We start from the raw sequence: 13173 nt of genomic DNA, 5'->3' as shown, positions 1-13173 counted from the left end.
ATGTAAATGAATGACGTTTACTTGTTTTTAATTTTATTCACGCGAATAGAGTGGCACACAACGGTCCCCAACACATCGTAGGAATTTTTCACGATACATGTTATTCGCGCACACGTTGAGGGCGGGCTTCAAAATAATAATGAATGAAAAATCTTTTACAGCAGGTCTAGCGGACCAAGCTGAAATTGGCACGAAATTCGGGCCGGATTTTCGGCTAGCCTGATTTTCGGCTGGACGCTATTTTTACGGCTGCAAGCAACCCTTCACGTAACCGGCTAGAAATTCTACGGAGGCCGATCACGGCATAGCAGAAAGAGCACATAAACGTCCACAAACAAATTACAGACAAAAAGTAATGTTTAAATAAACCCTTCGCCGGAATATATCTTAGCTATGAAACAACGTGAACAACTGAGATTTTTTTTCACTAACAGGAAATACAGACGGAATGTGTACGAAAAAACACAAAGCCTTCATGCAAAATGGATGAGGGCGCAAGTACAGACAACGATGGCCCCAAAATAATGCCTTCGCGAACGGGTTCGCAATTTGTATACTGTCAATTTCTCTTCTATTAAGGAAGTTGGAGGCACACAAACTCGGTGATTTCTAAAGAAGCATGGAATTTAATGGCAGAAATATAAAATATTGCCGGAACCTATTTAGAAAGTGTGAAATGCGAAAAAGCAAAAATCGAAATTGCCCTATAATATTGATTTCAGGAGTCAGCGCACCCGATTAGGAACACAGACGGGAAAAATCGGTTTCTGGGCTGATGTCCGTTTTCAAACGATTTTGTACCGTCCTAGATTTCAAAAAAGTGTGATTTTCTCTTGAGGAATGTGTAGGGGGGACCCCTGGGCACACTTAATTAGCGCCCCGAATGATTCGGCCAACAGGCTGTCTCAGCCCAATTGATTTCAGGAGTCAACGCACCCGATTAGGAACACAGACGGGAAAAATTGGTTTCTGGGCTGATGTCCGTTTTCAAACGATTTTGTACCGTCCTAGATTTCAAAAAAGTGTGATTTTCTCTTGAGGAATGTGTAGGGGGACCCCTGGGCACACTTAATTAGCGCCCCGAATGATTCGGCCAACAGGCTGTCTCAGCCCAATTGATTTCAGGAGTCAACGCACCCGATTAGGAACACAGACGGGGAAAATCGCTTTCTGGGCTGATGTCCGTTTTCAAACGAGTTTTTGTACCGTCCTAGATTTCAAAAAAGTGTGATCTGCCCATAGGCGTTCTCAGCTGATTTGTATCAACAGTCTCTGACACGTCGTTGCGCCAGCATGCAGATAACATTATGGTTTTGTCAGTTTAAATTCAATGGGGTTGATAGGGAAGAAGGTCCAGTGTATGAGCTTCCCAGATAGAAAGTTGTGCATTTTTGTATGTGAGTAGGAGGATAATGGCTGTCCAGTCTCCTTCAATGCAACGACTGCCTATTGGTAATGTCTGCCTGCCACCATGTACTGTGGTGTATTTGGTAGATCGGAAGTTTAGCTGCCACCCGGCGACGCAAGGGCTCGTTTATTTATTTTGGAGTGTCCCCTTGTAATTCTGTTAATTAATTACTTATACTGTTGACTCGCGTTTGTAAGGTACAATGTCGCGTTTAGGGGTTAAGTGAAGTGAACATTGTTCGCCACCATGATTTTTTCCCGACTGTTTTGTTGATATTAGCAGTTTTCTCTGTGGCTAAGTAAATAACAACGGATATACCGGTATGTTACTCTTGCGAGCAAACTTCTAAGAATGATCAGTTAATTATGATTATTTTGTCGGACTGTCCTAATTGTTACAACAAGCTTGCTGCAATGAATAAGATTTAACAGGACAACGCATGTTTTTCAGCAACATCAAAAGGGCCTGTGGCTAATGTGTTTTAATATGTATATAATACAGTGGGGGACAACAACATGGACAGAAAAATTGATTACTTTAAGTTTTCATGCACTGTTGGGGGTACCAAGGGGGAAGGAAAGTGTATAGGTGAGTTTCATGAAATTTGAAGTTTCATTTGTCATGACTTACAAATCAACAGCGGTCTCCTCCAAGGCCATGATAGAAGATAGGTAACGCATGTCAACACAGCTGGTCCATTAGATTAGTGTTTCCCACCACAGCACAGTACAGGGTGGCGGGCGAATTACGTGTTGACAGACATTACCAATACTCAATAAGCAGTCGTTGCATTGAAGGAGACTGGACAGGTATTATCTTCCTACTCACATACAAAAATGCACAACTTTCTATCTGGGAAGCTCATACACTAGACCTTCCTCCCTATCAACCCATTGAATTTAAACTGACAAAACCTTAATGTTATCTGCATGCTGGCGCAACGACGTGTCAGAGACTGTTGATACAAATCAGCTGAGAACGCCTGTGGGCAGATCACACTTTTTTGAAATCTAGGACGGTACAAAAACTCGTTTGAAAACGGACATCAGCCCAGAAAGCGATTTTCCCCGTCTGTGTTCCTAATCGGGTGCGTTGACTCCTGAAATCAATATTATAGGGCAATTTCGATTTTTGCTTTTTCGCATTTCACACTTTCTAAATAGTTTCCGGCAATATTTTATATTTCTGCCATTAAATTCCATGCTTCTTTAGAAATCACCGAGTTTGTGTGCCTCCAACTTCCTTAATAGAAGAGAAATTGACAGTATACAAATTGCGAACCCGTTCGCGAAGGCATTATTTTGGGGCCATCGTTGTGTGTACTTGCGCCCTCATCCATTTTGCATGAAGGCTTTGTGTTTTTTCGTACACATTCCGTCTGTATTTCCTGTCAGTGAAAAAAAATCTCAGTTGTTCACGTTGTTTCATAGCTAAGATATATTCCGGCGAAGGGTTTATTTAAACATTACTTTTTGTCTGTAATTTGTTTGTGGACGTTTATGGGCTCTTTCTGCTATGCCGTGATCGGCCTCCGTAGAATTTCTAGCCGGTTACGTGAAGGGTTGCTTGCAGCCGTAAAAATAGCGTCCAGCCGAAAATCAGGCTAGCCGAAAATCCGGCCCGAATTTCGTGCCAATTTCAGCTTGGTGTCTAGCGGATACGGTAGATTAGCACCTAGCAAGTGCAGTGACAGCGCTGTGCCACCTCCTTAGCCTCCCTCCTTGGTCGGAGAAAAGTGCTGAAACATCATGGACAGATTCGAATGGGGCACTGGAAACATGCTGCAGGGAGAGACACAAGTGAAGCAGCAGCATGGAGTACGACTTCACGATGGATCAGACAAGGTTCGAGGCAGTTTTGTTGATTAATGGAGTCCATGGAGGCAGTGCACTCGCAGTAGTACTTGATGACTACCACCAGGGGGGATGGGAGGGACCACTACAGTACCTGTGTCGTAGAAAAATATATGTATGAAATACATATGTCATAAACTGCCTGCTGCATGCTGTACATTGACAACAGTGATAAAAACCCCAATCTCAGGTGTTCAAGACTGTGAAGACACACATCGAATTGGAAGCTTATTTCCTAATCTTTCATTTTCCTTTCAATTTTTGGCATTGGCATGATTGGCGGTTTCACATGTTTAACTGATGACATTTGAAGATCCGTTTCGTGATGGTCACCCCTACCCCCAGAACTGTGGGGTCTGATGTCTATCCTGCACGATTTTGGTAAAATAACGAGATTTGAAATGCCGGCAAACAACAATAACATGGCCATCATTGCCGTTACCATTGGAGTCTATGGTAAAATTGTTTTTGATCGTTATTTTGGAAAATTGCCACGGTAAGCATAAAATTTGCCACGGTGAATCGATGGCAATTTTTAATGGTAGCATTTTCATTTATAAAGTAAACCTTGGCAAAACTTTACTTTATTCGCATAAACGTTTTCATTTTCAGAATTGAACTCGCTGGCCCACCAAATTCAACACATCCAGTGAAAATTTCAACCGAAAAATCTCCTTGATCCGTTTTTAAGGATACCAAATGAAAGGAAAGTTTCATTTAGATCTTGGGTAGCATGTTTCCTGTAAATCTGATCAATCAGAGCAATTTGTATTGAAGGTTTTGGCCAATAAGATCGATGTCATCTGCGAACCATGATCTAAAAATAGTTCAAAAATTACGTCATCGTTGCACAAACGAGCGGCGTATGCATAGTCTGGCGGCGTCGCTAGATTGTGGTTTGGTGCCTGACCGTCAGTGGTGCGGACTGGTGCATAAACATAGACAGCAACCAGTCCAAAGTACTAGTACCATAGCCATTCAACATTCCATTGCAAACTAGAGCAGTTTGGAAGCCTCCGTTTTGTCCAGTATTTTCACGAAAAAAAGCTGGTATTCCACTCATAGCTTCTGTCCTTGTTTACAAGCCATCCAGTCTACATAATATGCCCAATACCAGAGAATTTGACAGCAGATTCATTATTTGGTCTGTGCAAGTACTTTTGGGCCTAGTTACTGGACTGCAACCTTCTTACTTGTTCATATGTGTCCTTGATTCTCCCATAAAATCTGACCACCCAAGGCTTTGAAACAGTATTTTCTGAAAAAACTACTTAGCAGTTGAAATTTCTTGAAAGTTGTATTTTTATGATTCACATTCTTTCATGAGAGCAATCCACAGAGCAAAGTTGCTTCCCTATTTGCCCAGGAGCAGAGAGGATTGGACATTACTGTGGTTAAACTTCCTGCCTACATGTAAATCTCCACAGCTGGTGCTCTTGGAAATATGTGATGGTCAAGACAATATATATTTATTTAAACCGCATGTCATGTAAACATTTAGGGGACCACAACTAAACCTTGTGGAACCCATTTATGACAGATCACGTATTCACCGATACCTTCTGCCATAAAGGCTTCAAAAGTTACATCTGCTGCAATTTTCTTAATCTTTTAGAGTGTACAATATACATGTGTACATGTGCGACCACACAGCTGGAACGGCCACACATGATAAACTAGTCGTACTTCATTTGTGTTTTAATGCACAGACAGCAGCTTGTCAGTGGAGGATATGGCACTGTGTAAAGTGTTGTTTGTTTGTTTGTTCTTCAGACTGCTTTTGACCGAGGCATCATCACGCTAACAACCCATCGCATGATATGGACAAACTCAGTTCAACAGGTAAAACACACAAGTGTGATGTACATGTACGTAACGCTTTATCAGAGGTGAAACTCAAAAAGGAACACCATGGAATAGTTTCTTTTACTGTGACATAAATCTGAAAAACGAATGGAGTTTTTACTAGATTTCCAACTAGTCAGCTCCAGTTGACCAAAGAGCAAAATGTCAGGTTTGTTTCAGAACCATGCCACTGTGGAAGAACCCAATACCCATGGGTGTCTCAGCAAAAACATCCATCACTCTTAGGGAAACAGACGCAGGTAACTAGCATCAAGATAATTCCCATTCTTTTGTTTTCTTATTTTTTTCTTTGTTTTCCGATTTTTAGAACTGTAGAAATATAATAATTGTTCTTGCAGACCACAATTATATGCTTACCTTTGTCTCTGGTGGTGTATGCCGAAGAAGTCCCTCAAGGTAGAGGAAAGAGGTAGGTGCAGGAGTGTCACGAGAATGTTTCTAAGAATCGATGACTGGAAAAGGAATTCAAGAGGTGAGACAAGCTTGGAATGTAACTAATTCCTAGCCATATTTTAGTCCCTTTTTAACCAGACATTTTTCCTGCAACTTTTATGTGAAATTCACATCTAGGTATTTGTTCATTGTAACCATTTTATCATTGTAAATCTGTATAACATTTTTTGCAGCAGGTTGAGAATAGAATAACGGTGGGATCAAGGTGAAGGATTTCCTCAAATAAACATCTTGTAATATGCTAATGCTGGAAATTTTGCAGTGTCATTAGAGAAGTTATTTTCTCTTGCCCCTGTTATTTGCAAGCTCGATGGTTTAGAACCTGTGGCTTCAAATTGTAAGGGTCCAGCAATATATTTTTATATTGCAGCCCTCAGATAGCCTGTCATCTGTACCCTTCCCCACCTGACAAGCCCCCAGGCCCGGTCATGATGAGTGGTCATTCCTACATCCAACTCACTTTCAAGGAGGCAGGCGAGACAGAGGTATGTGGTCCTCAGCTTGGATGTCTCAAGAAAAAAATGGCAGGACAGGTTCGAGCGCAAACTATGTTCAACCATCTGTCAATTACATTTTAAACAATGCGCATGCGCAATACAGTTACACCCAAAGGTCCCTGGTCAATCTACTTCATAAAACCTGGTCATTACTTACATTTAGATGCCTGACACCAACTCTTGTGACATACTTAGTCAATGACATCTTGCACAGTTATTTTCATGTGAATGGTTCCCTCTGTACTGATGTATAGTATATTGGCCATTGTTGATTAACCAGCAGTGCGACCGTGCTCCAGGATCTGGTTCCAGATGGTCAACTAGATAGTCCAAACCATCCATGGTTCAGGCAGTGTTTGTCAAACTGTAGTTAGCTTTAGTCGTTGCTTGAACTTGCTGTAGCTGCCGACTGAAAGGAGATTTAACAGTCATGGTAAAGAATGGTTTTGTTCATCAGATATCCACACAGAAAGTTTGACTGACGGATGAGGTGGCAAGAGAATGTATTTCAGGCATAAGTATCATTAGAACACACTCAATGTAGTCACAAATTATTTGCCAAAAGAGGGTTTGCATGGCTGCCATCTTGCAGGCTAAAGCTTTTGTTCCACAGGGTATGCAAAAACGAGGTTTACCTGTAGAACAAAAGAACTGCCTTGCAAGATGGCTACCACACAAAGCCTCTGTTATCTAAAATGCGTATGTATAGAAAATTGGGAACTTGAATATTATCACATTTTTTTAGATTTTGATTGTCAGATCCTGTTCATTCAAGTTGATCACAGAAGCAAAGAAAAATGTAACGAACAACAACTTTTAGAAGCATCGATGGTGGTGATATTTTGTTAGATTGTCACTGTGATCATTATCGTGTAGTTTTTCAGATGCCTCACCGAGGAACTGTCCAGAAAGCGTTGGGAATACATGCCCGCACCAAAAGCCGCTGGAAAGGTTGGTGCTTAGTAACATTCACCGATTATATGGTACATTTTCATTGACAAAATCATCTGTTATCCCTAAACAGAACTTTGTCACTAGAATTTCCCTCTTTTATTGTTGATGCATCTTTTTAAAGCACCTAATCAGTTGTTTGTTTAGCATTTTATGCTAAGAATTTGGTAGTACATGAAACCGGCAATACATGCTTCCAGCCTTATATAGCTTCATCATGTTTTATTTTGTACTGTGTAGATTTATAAATACTGTCAATTACTTTAATGTATGGAACAGCCTAGAGCGATCCATGCTGGTATCGTTGGCATCGAGAGGAACCTTGAGAAAAAGTGGAGGGACACCGATGAAAACATATCCAAGGTATGTATGGCAAAAAATGTAGATCCATGTTCATTTGACGTAAATACCAAGGCATGATTTACACAGTCTTTGAAAGTTGAATTAAAGCTTTTGGTAAAATACAGGGACCTCTAGTTGGACAACAATGTTCTTGGTGTGTGTTCCTTATCCTACCACAGCTTGATAGTGTAGGATAAAGACCGGGTTTTTTTCAGACATGAGAGAAATTGCGGGTTTAATGGAAGTATTTGGAATATTTTGCGAGCACTTCTTTACAAGAATTGTATTGTTCTTCCTTCTAGGCCTTTGAAGACCTAAACAAGTTAATGACAAAGGTGAGTTCATGCAGTTTTGAAAACATCTGTACAAAGTTCTTGTTAATAAAGGGTGAGTCTTTGCATTTTTGTCTCTGAGAAAATTAAGAGGTAACTGGCAATAGATTTGAACCACGAACCTGTTATTCTAGAAAAGCATTCTATTTCACAGCAACTGCTAGTAATGTAAAGCAGAGCAAAAATACAGCTATTTAACCCTAACACTCCTCAATCCTTCACCTGTTGGAGGACTGAGGACCCTAACACTCCTCAATCCTTCACCTGTTGGAGGACTGAGGACCCTAACACTCCTCAATCCTTCACCTGTTGGAGGACTGAGGACTGTTAGGGTTAACATAGTTTGCTCTTAAACCTATTTATTAACCCTGACGTCACCTACTGGTCAAGATTCTATTAAAATTGTAATTTTACCCCTGAGGTTAGAATTAAAGTGGTTTGTGTCACCCAGTGCAGTCATTTTGAAATCCACATTTCTTTATTTTTTATGCAGGCTAAGGAAATGGTTGATTTGTCCCGAACAATAGCCAACAAGATCAAAGACAAGCAAGGAAATATCACTGAGGATGAGGTAACTCTTTCACGTGTGAATCACACATGATGTTCATTTGTGTGTCGTGATTGGTATTTTGGTGTTTCATCGCTAGCAGTTCTGTAGCATGAAAAGAGCCAGACACTTCTAAAGGATATTTGCCGATCCCAGAAGAGACAAAATTTCCGGTAAATGGAGTGGGGTGGCAGGGTGGCTTGTGTGTAAAGTATTCGCCTCTCACCACTGTGGTCCGGGGTTCGATTCCCTGCCCTGCCGTATGTGGGTAGAGTCGTTTGTTGATTGTCTCCTGTGCCACGAGGGTTTTTCTGTTGGTTCTCCGGTTTACCACCCTCTGCAAAAAACCAGCATTTACCATCTCGGGCTGTGCTTCATGGTCAATTTGAGTCATCTGCTGGCTGCCTATGGCACCCAAGCAGATATTCGGCACGACCATGTTGTAGCTGCGTTCTTCGCAATTCAGCCTACGGGCTGCGAGTAAGGATGATTAGCCCCGCCCCAATAATAACAGTAAAAAAATGGCAAAAGGGTATATTCGACAGGCAGATATCGGGCAGCCACTGTTGTGATTCCAAGTAACGTTCTTCCTCTTAACAAGGAGCATGAGAAACTAAGGACATGCTTTTAACCTCTGCAGTTATTTTAAAGTCCTCCTAAACCTCGTCATTTGCATTTGAACTGTGGTGCAGCCATTGATGACAAAGGCAACATGTCTTTTCAATGTGCAGACAGTACAATTCAAGTCTTACCTGTTGAGCTTGGGCATAGCCAACCCTGTCACCAGAGAGACCCACGGCACAGGTACCAAATACCATGAGGAACTAGCTAAGCAGCTGGCAGATGTACTAACCAAACCAATAGAGGTAAGATCAGTCCCTCGCCATCATTTTTCTCCTGTTTGACCCATCTAGTGCCCACCCTGTCGGTTGCCCCCATCTTCTCTTCTTGCTCCAGTTCTTGAAAATATGAAACGGCTGTGCGATGGCAACTTGTTTGCAGTGAAATCTTCATCAAGGGTCTGCCTTGTTTTGCAAATTCTGTAGGAGAGTGGTGGAATGATGGCATTGTCTGATGTGTACTGCAGAATCAACAGAGCACGGGGAATGGAGGTGAGATTCCAGATTTGATAAGGAGGGGAATATTTTGAGTAAGGTACAGTAAGTTACTTTACTATTTACACAGGTATTTTCCTTACGCAGAAGCTTCAGAAGAATGTTTACCTTTTCCAAATATAATCACATACAGAATAATGTTTATTCAGACATTCAAAGTTTTCAGCTTTTATTTAATGTTTTCCCCTTTTCGAACTAGCCATTTCGGAGGTTCCACATTTTATGACTTGGGCAGCATCCAAATCTGTGGTCCAGAACTAGGTCTATGTCTTTGCTCTGTTGGAAATACATGGAGACATACTGACAGCAGACCTCTCCTACATACAAAAGAGGTACTAGAGTGCTTTTGCTTGTCTTTGCCGACAGCTGCTTTCTCCCGATGATCTGGTTGCCGCCTGCCAGCAGTTTGAGGCCCTTAGGCTGCCCCTCAGGCTGCGGGTTTTTAGCAGTGGTGTCATGGTGATTGAACTGATCTCCAAGGGAGAGGAAGCCATCATCAGACAGACAGCTGAACTGGTAAGAGCAAAGCCTCAGCCTCTTTTGAGCGCAATGTCATAAAACCTGGTCCCATCTACAAACGTATATACAGTGATTGTTGCTTGTAAGGTTAAAGCTATGTAAAGTACTAAATGATCATACGTGGTTGTCAGTTTTTATTCATTTAGACATGAACTATAAACACCTGTTCTTGTCATGCAGTATGTTGTAATTGCTTTTAAACTCTAATAACTTTCAGTTTGGATATTTTAATCTTCATTCAAAAACAAATTGAAAGTGGACTTGAAGCTCTCTTAGTTCACATCGATGAAATACTATTTCCCACATTCAGAAAACCTGCCCCTTTTCCCCCAACATTTTGAAGGTACAGTCCATCATTTGCCATTTGTGCATTATGTTCCTTTATTATGGCAACAAAATTACTCAAAATCTAAAGAAGGGAGCCTAAGAACAAACGTGAAGAAGTTTCAGCTCAGTGAATACTGTATATTTGAGAAAAAAAATATTGTCGGATTATGATGTCACATCAAAAGTTGCCGGGTGACATTTTAAATTCTACTCAAATTCAGTGTCTGGGGCACATTCTTACACTCAGTTGAATGCAGCTACACAATGTCACACACTGAATTGACGGATTAAAGAATCGCATATGTTTGTCATGGCAAAACACATGCGCAAGCTTCTAATGGTGGCTTTCCAAAAATGCATCTTTAGATGCATCACGGGAAAAGGCCTCCTTTCATTGTTATCTTCAAAATGATAGCCTCTTAGAAAGAATAATTTCACAAGGAATTTAGTCCCATAACTATCTTTAAATCAAGTATGCTTTTCAGTAATAATTTTGTCAGTTACTTTTTGGATAACTGCAAATGATGGACTGTACCTTTAAACCCAATACACATTTTTACTAATGTAAAACTTTCGACTTCTTTCAGCTCGGAGAAAAGACATCTCTGAGCCCAGATGAGCTTTCCCAAAGTGCCGGCATCTCCATTCTACTGGCTAAAGGAAGGTGAGGTTTGTTATGATGACCATACGGTGTTGGTAGAAACATTTGAGAATTACTGAATTGCCCATGTAGTTTTTAACAAAGTTATTGAAGTGAAAGGGAAGAACACCATAGTGGAAGCAGCCAGGTTATGTCCCGTTTATATTCTTGCCAAGTTTGCAAAGTCCGTGAACACCGTAGTGTGACCAAGGCCACTAACGAGAATTGTTTATTGTTTGCAAATTCACTTATTTGTCAGAATTAGCCTCATACTTTTCATCTGCAAGAAAAATGATGTCAAAACTAGATTCTTTGGTACATGAATTAAAGATCAAAACAAATCGCATTATTTTTTTACTCGTGTTCCTTCTCAGTCTATGTTCCTTTGATGATGGTTCAGTCCAAATGTTGATTGAAGCATACATTCCCCTTCATTGGTTGGATTTGCAGGTTGTTGGCCACCGAGGAGGCCGGACAAGCATGCCGGGATGAATCTGTCGAGGGGATCCGATTCTTTCCAAACCTGTTTCTCAATCCGCCGACCAGATGATCTTTCCACTTGCGTTTTTGACTGGTGATTATCTGGCAGTGGTTCTTTGCAGCTCTTAAATCTGTTTATATGAAAAATGGCTGTGTGTGGCATATCAACCCCTGCATTGAAAACACTGGTATTGTTTCTTAGAAAGTAGAAAAAACCAAATATGAACACTGGGGCTGTGTGGCCAATAGCCTGTCTGTTAGTGATGTGAGAAGTCTTTATAATTTAAGCTCCCAATATAAGTTGTGCATCTACTGTAATCCAATGGATGTGCAGTCGGTCTGATGTCTAACTCTAGGTACTTTTAATCATGCACTCTTTAGGCCCCTTTCTCTAAACTCAGTCCTAGGACTCTGTTTAGTCATTGTCTCATATAACTTATTATCACTGTGCACTTTTGTCAGCCAAACGTACTGGTTGTCATCAAAAGCAGATAAATACTTTTTACCAACAAACTACAAGCAAGCTTTCTCCTGAAAGGTTTGTCTCATAAAGATGTCCATGATTAGCCCGATAAAGTTTCAGTGTGGACTGGATCCAGTTAATAAAACAAAGGAAAGGCCTGTGGTACAAGGAGTTTTAAAAAAGATTAATTCAGATTTGAATTTAGTCAAAACAGTGCTACATCAATGAGGTGGAATCTTTTTTTTAAGAAACAATCCCGTTTTAATCAGCTGGGCAGCTTTCTGTTCTCCCCTCAGACACTGCCCCACCTGCTTATGTAGGGGGCTGGTTACATTTTCCAAGCCGTGGGGAGGGAAATCAGTCACAATCATGGTGAACAACCGGCTTAGTGCACCCAACCTATGCACATCAGGGTATGGTCAGGGATTATCACTTGAAGTTTGCCCATATCTTGGGTTGGACATTCCAGTGGGGAAAGACAGCAAGAAGCTTCAGAGGCATGTAACTATGGCCGGTGCATTTCATACTGAGACATGTCCCCCAACTCTCCAAGGATCATGTTGGAAATTGTGATAACCAAAGAGATGTGGAGTTTTGGCTTTGTGGACAAATAAAATATATCATGTTCAATTTACACTCATTTGTGTATTTGTATGTGTTGTTTTGTTTGGTATATCAATGCTGCAATGTAACTTAGGCTTGACAGCCTTGAAAAAAATTAACAACGTCTAGTTCCTGGATTAAGAAGATAATGTTTTATGAGCTACGGTCGACATGACAACATGGCAAGATGTTTTAATGTGATAACTCCGATTGGCCATTATTTACAGGTAACTGCTTGGAAGCAGTCTTCAGTAATTTTCCTAATGCTAACATACAGCCTTTGTGCGAGGAAAATTAGTCCATAAATAGTAAATGTAATGCCAAAGTTTCTGAACTTTCTCTCAAGTTATCCCAGAAAGCAGAAAGAGCCCTATGATTTCAATATTGTCCAAGGGGACAACCCCAGCCCCCAGCTAAGCCCCTTCCTCCTGGTGAGCAGCTACCCCTCCCTCATTGACATAAACCAAAAGCATCTACTTGACCCCCCCCCAGCTGGCACTGTTGCCGCCTCTAACACCAGAGGCTCGCGACGGGATGCCCCCCCCCCATCAAGACGTGATCTATGTCAAGCCCTGGCCCCGTGCCCTGATAGCAAGATTTGCCCCTGCTCAGTTAACCATTCTGGGTTTTATTTGTTTCTTTCCCCTGGGGGTACAAACTGGTTAGCAGGCAGGGGGTGGGGATTCATCCATGCAGGCCCCCTCCACAACATGCATTGTGATTTGTTAGATTTCGTCAAAGGTATTCCAAATTGATATACATTCCAATGTATTTTTA

The 13173-nt window shown here is 41.2% G+C and overlaps 1 protein-coding gene across 1 annotated transcript; it reads left to right on the top strand.

Moving 5' to 3' along the window:
* The first annotated feature begins 3032 nt into the window (after window positions 1–3032).
* Window positions 3033–12427, top strand: LOC110976974 (vacuolar protein-sorting-associated protein 36-like). The gene is made up of 13 exons (XM_022230713.2): window positions 3033–3252; window positions 5035–5103; window positions 5466–5536; window positions 5951–6065; window positions 6954–7028; window positions 7308–7391; window positions 7673–7705; window positions 8196–8273; window positions 8981–9115; window positions 9296–9361; window positions 9731–9880; window positions 10798–10874; window positions 11301–12427. Exons 1-13 carry the CDS (start codon window positions 3157–3159, stop codon window positions 11398–11400), a joined length of 1149 nt encoding a protein of 382 aa, XP_022086405.2. The 5' UTR covers window positions 3033–3156; the 3' UTR covers window positions 11401–12427.
* The last annotated feature ends 746 nt before the right edge of the window (window positions 12428–13173 follow it).

Source organism: Acanthaster planci, linkage group LG02 (assembly GCF_054643075.1).
Source record: "Acanthaster planci isolate LZ-2023a linkage group LG02, COTS_SCS, whole genome shotgun sequence".
Classification (NCBI taxonomy): Eukaryota; Metazoa; Echinodermata; class Asteroidea; order Valvatida; family Acanthasteridae; genus Acanthaster; species Acanthaster planci.
The sequence above is the reverse complement of the archived record's forward strand: the minus strand, read 5'-3'. Positions and strand labels throughout refer to the sequence as shown.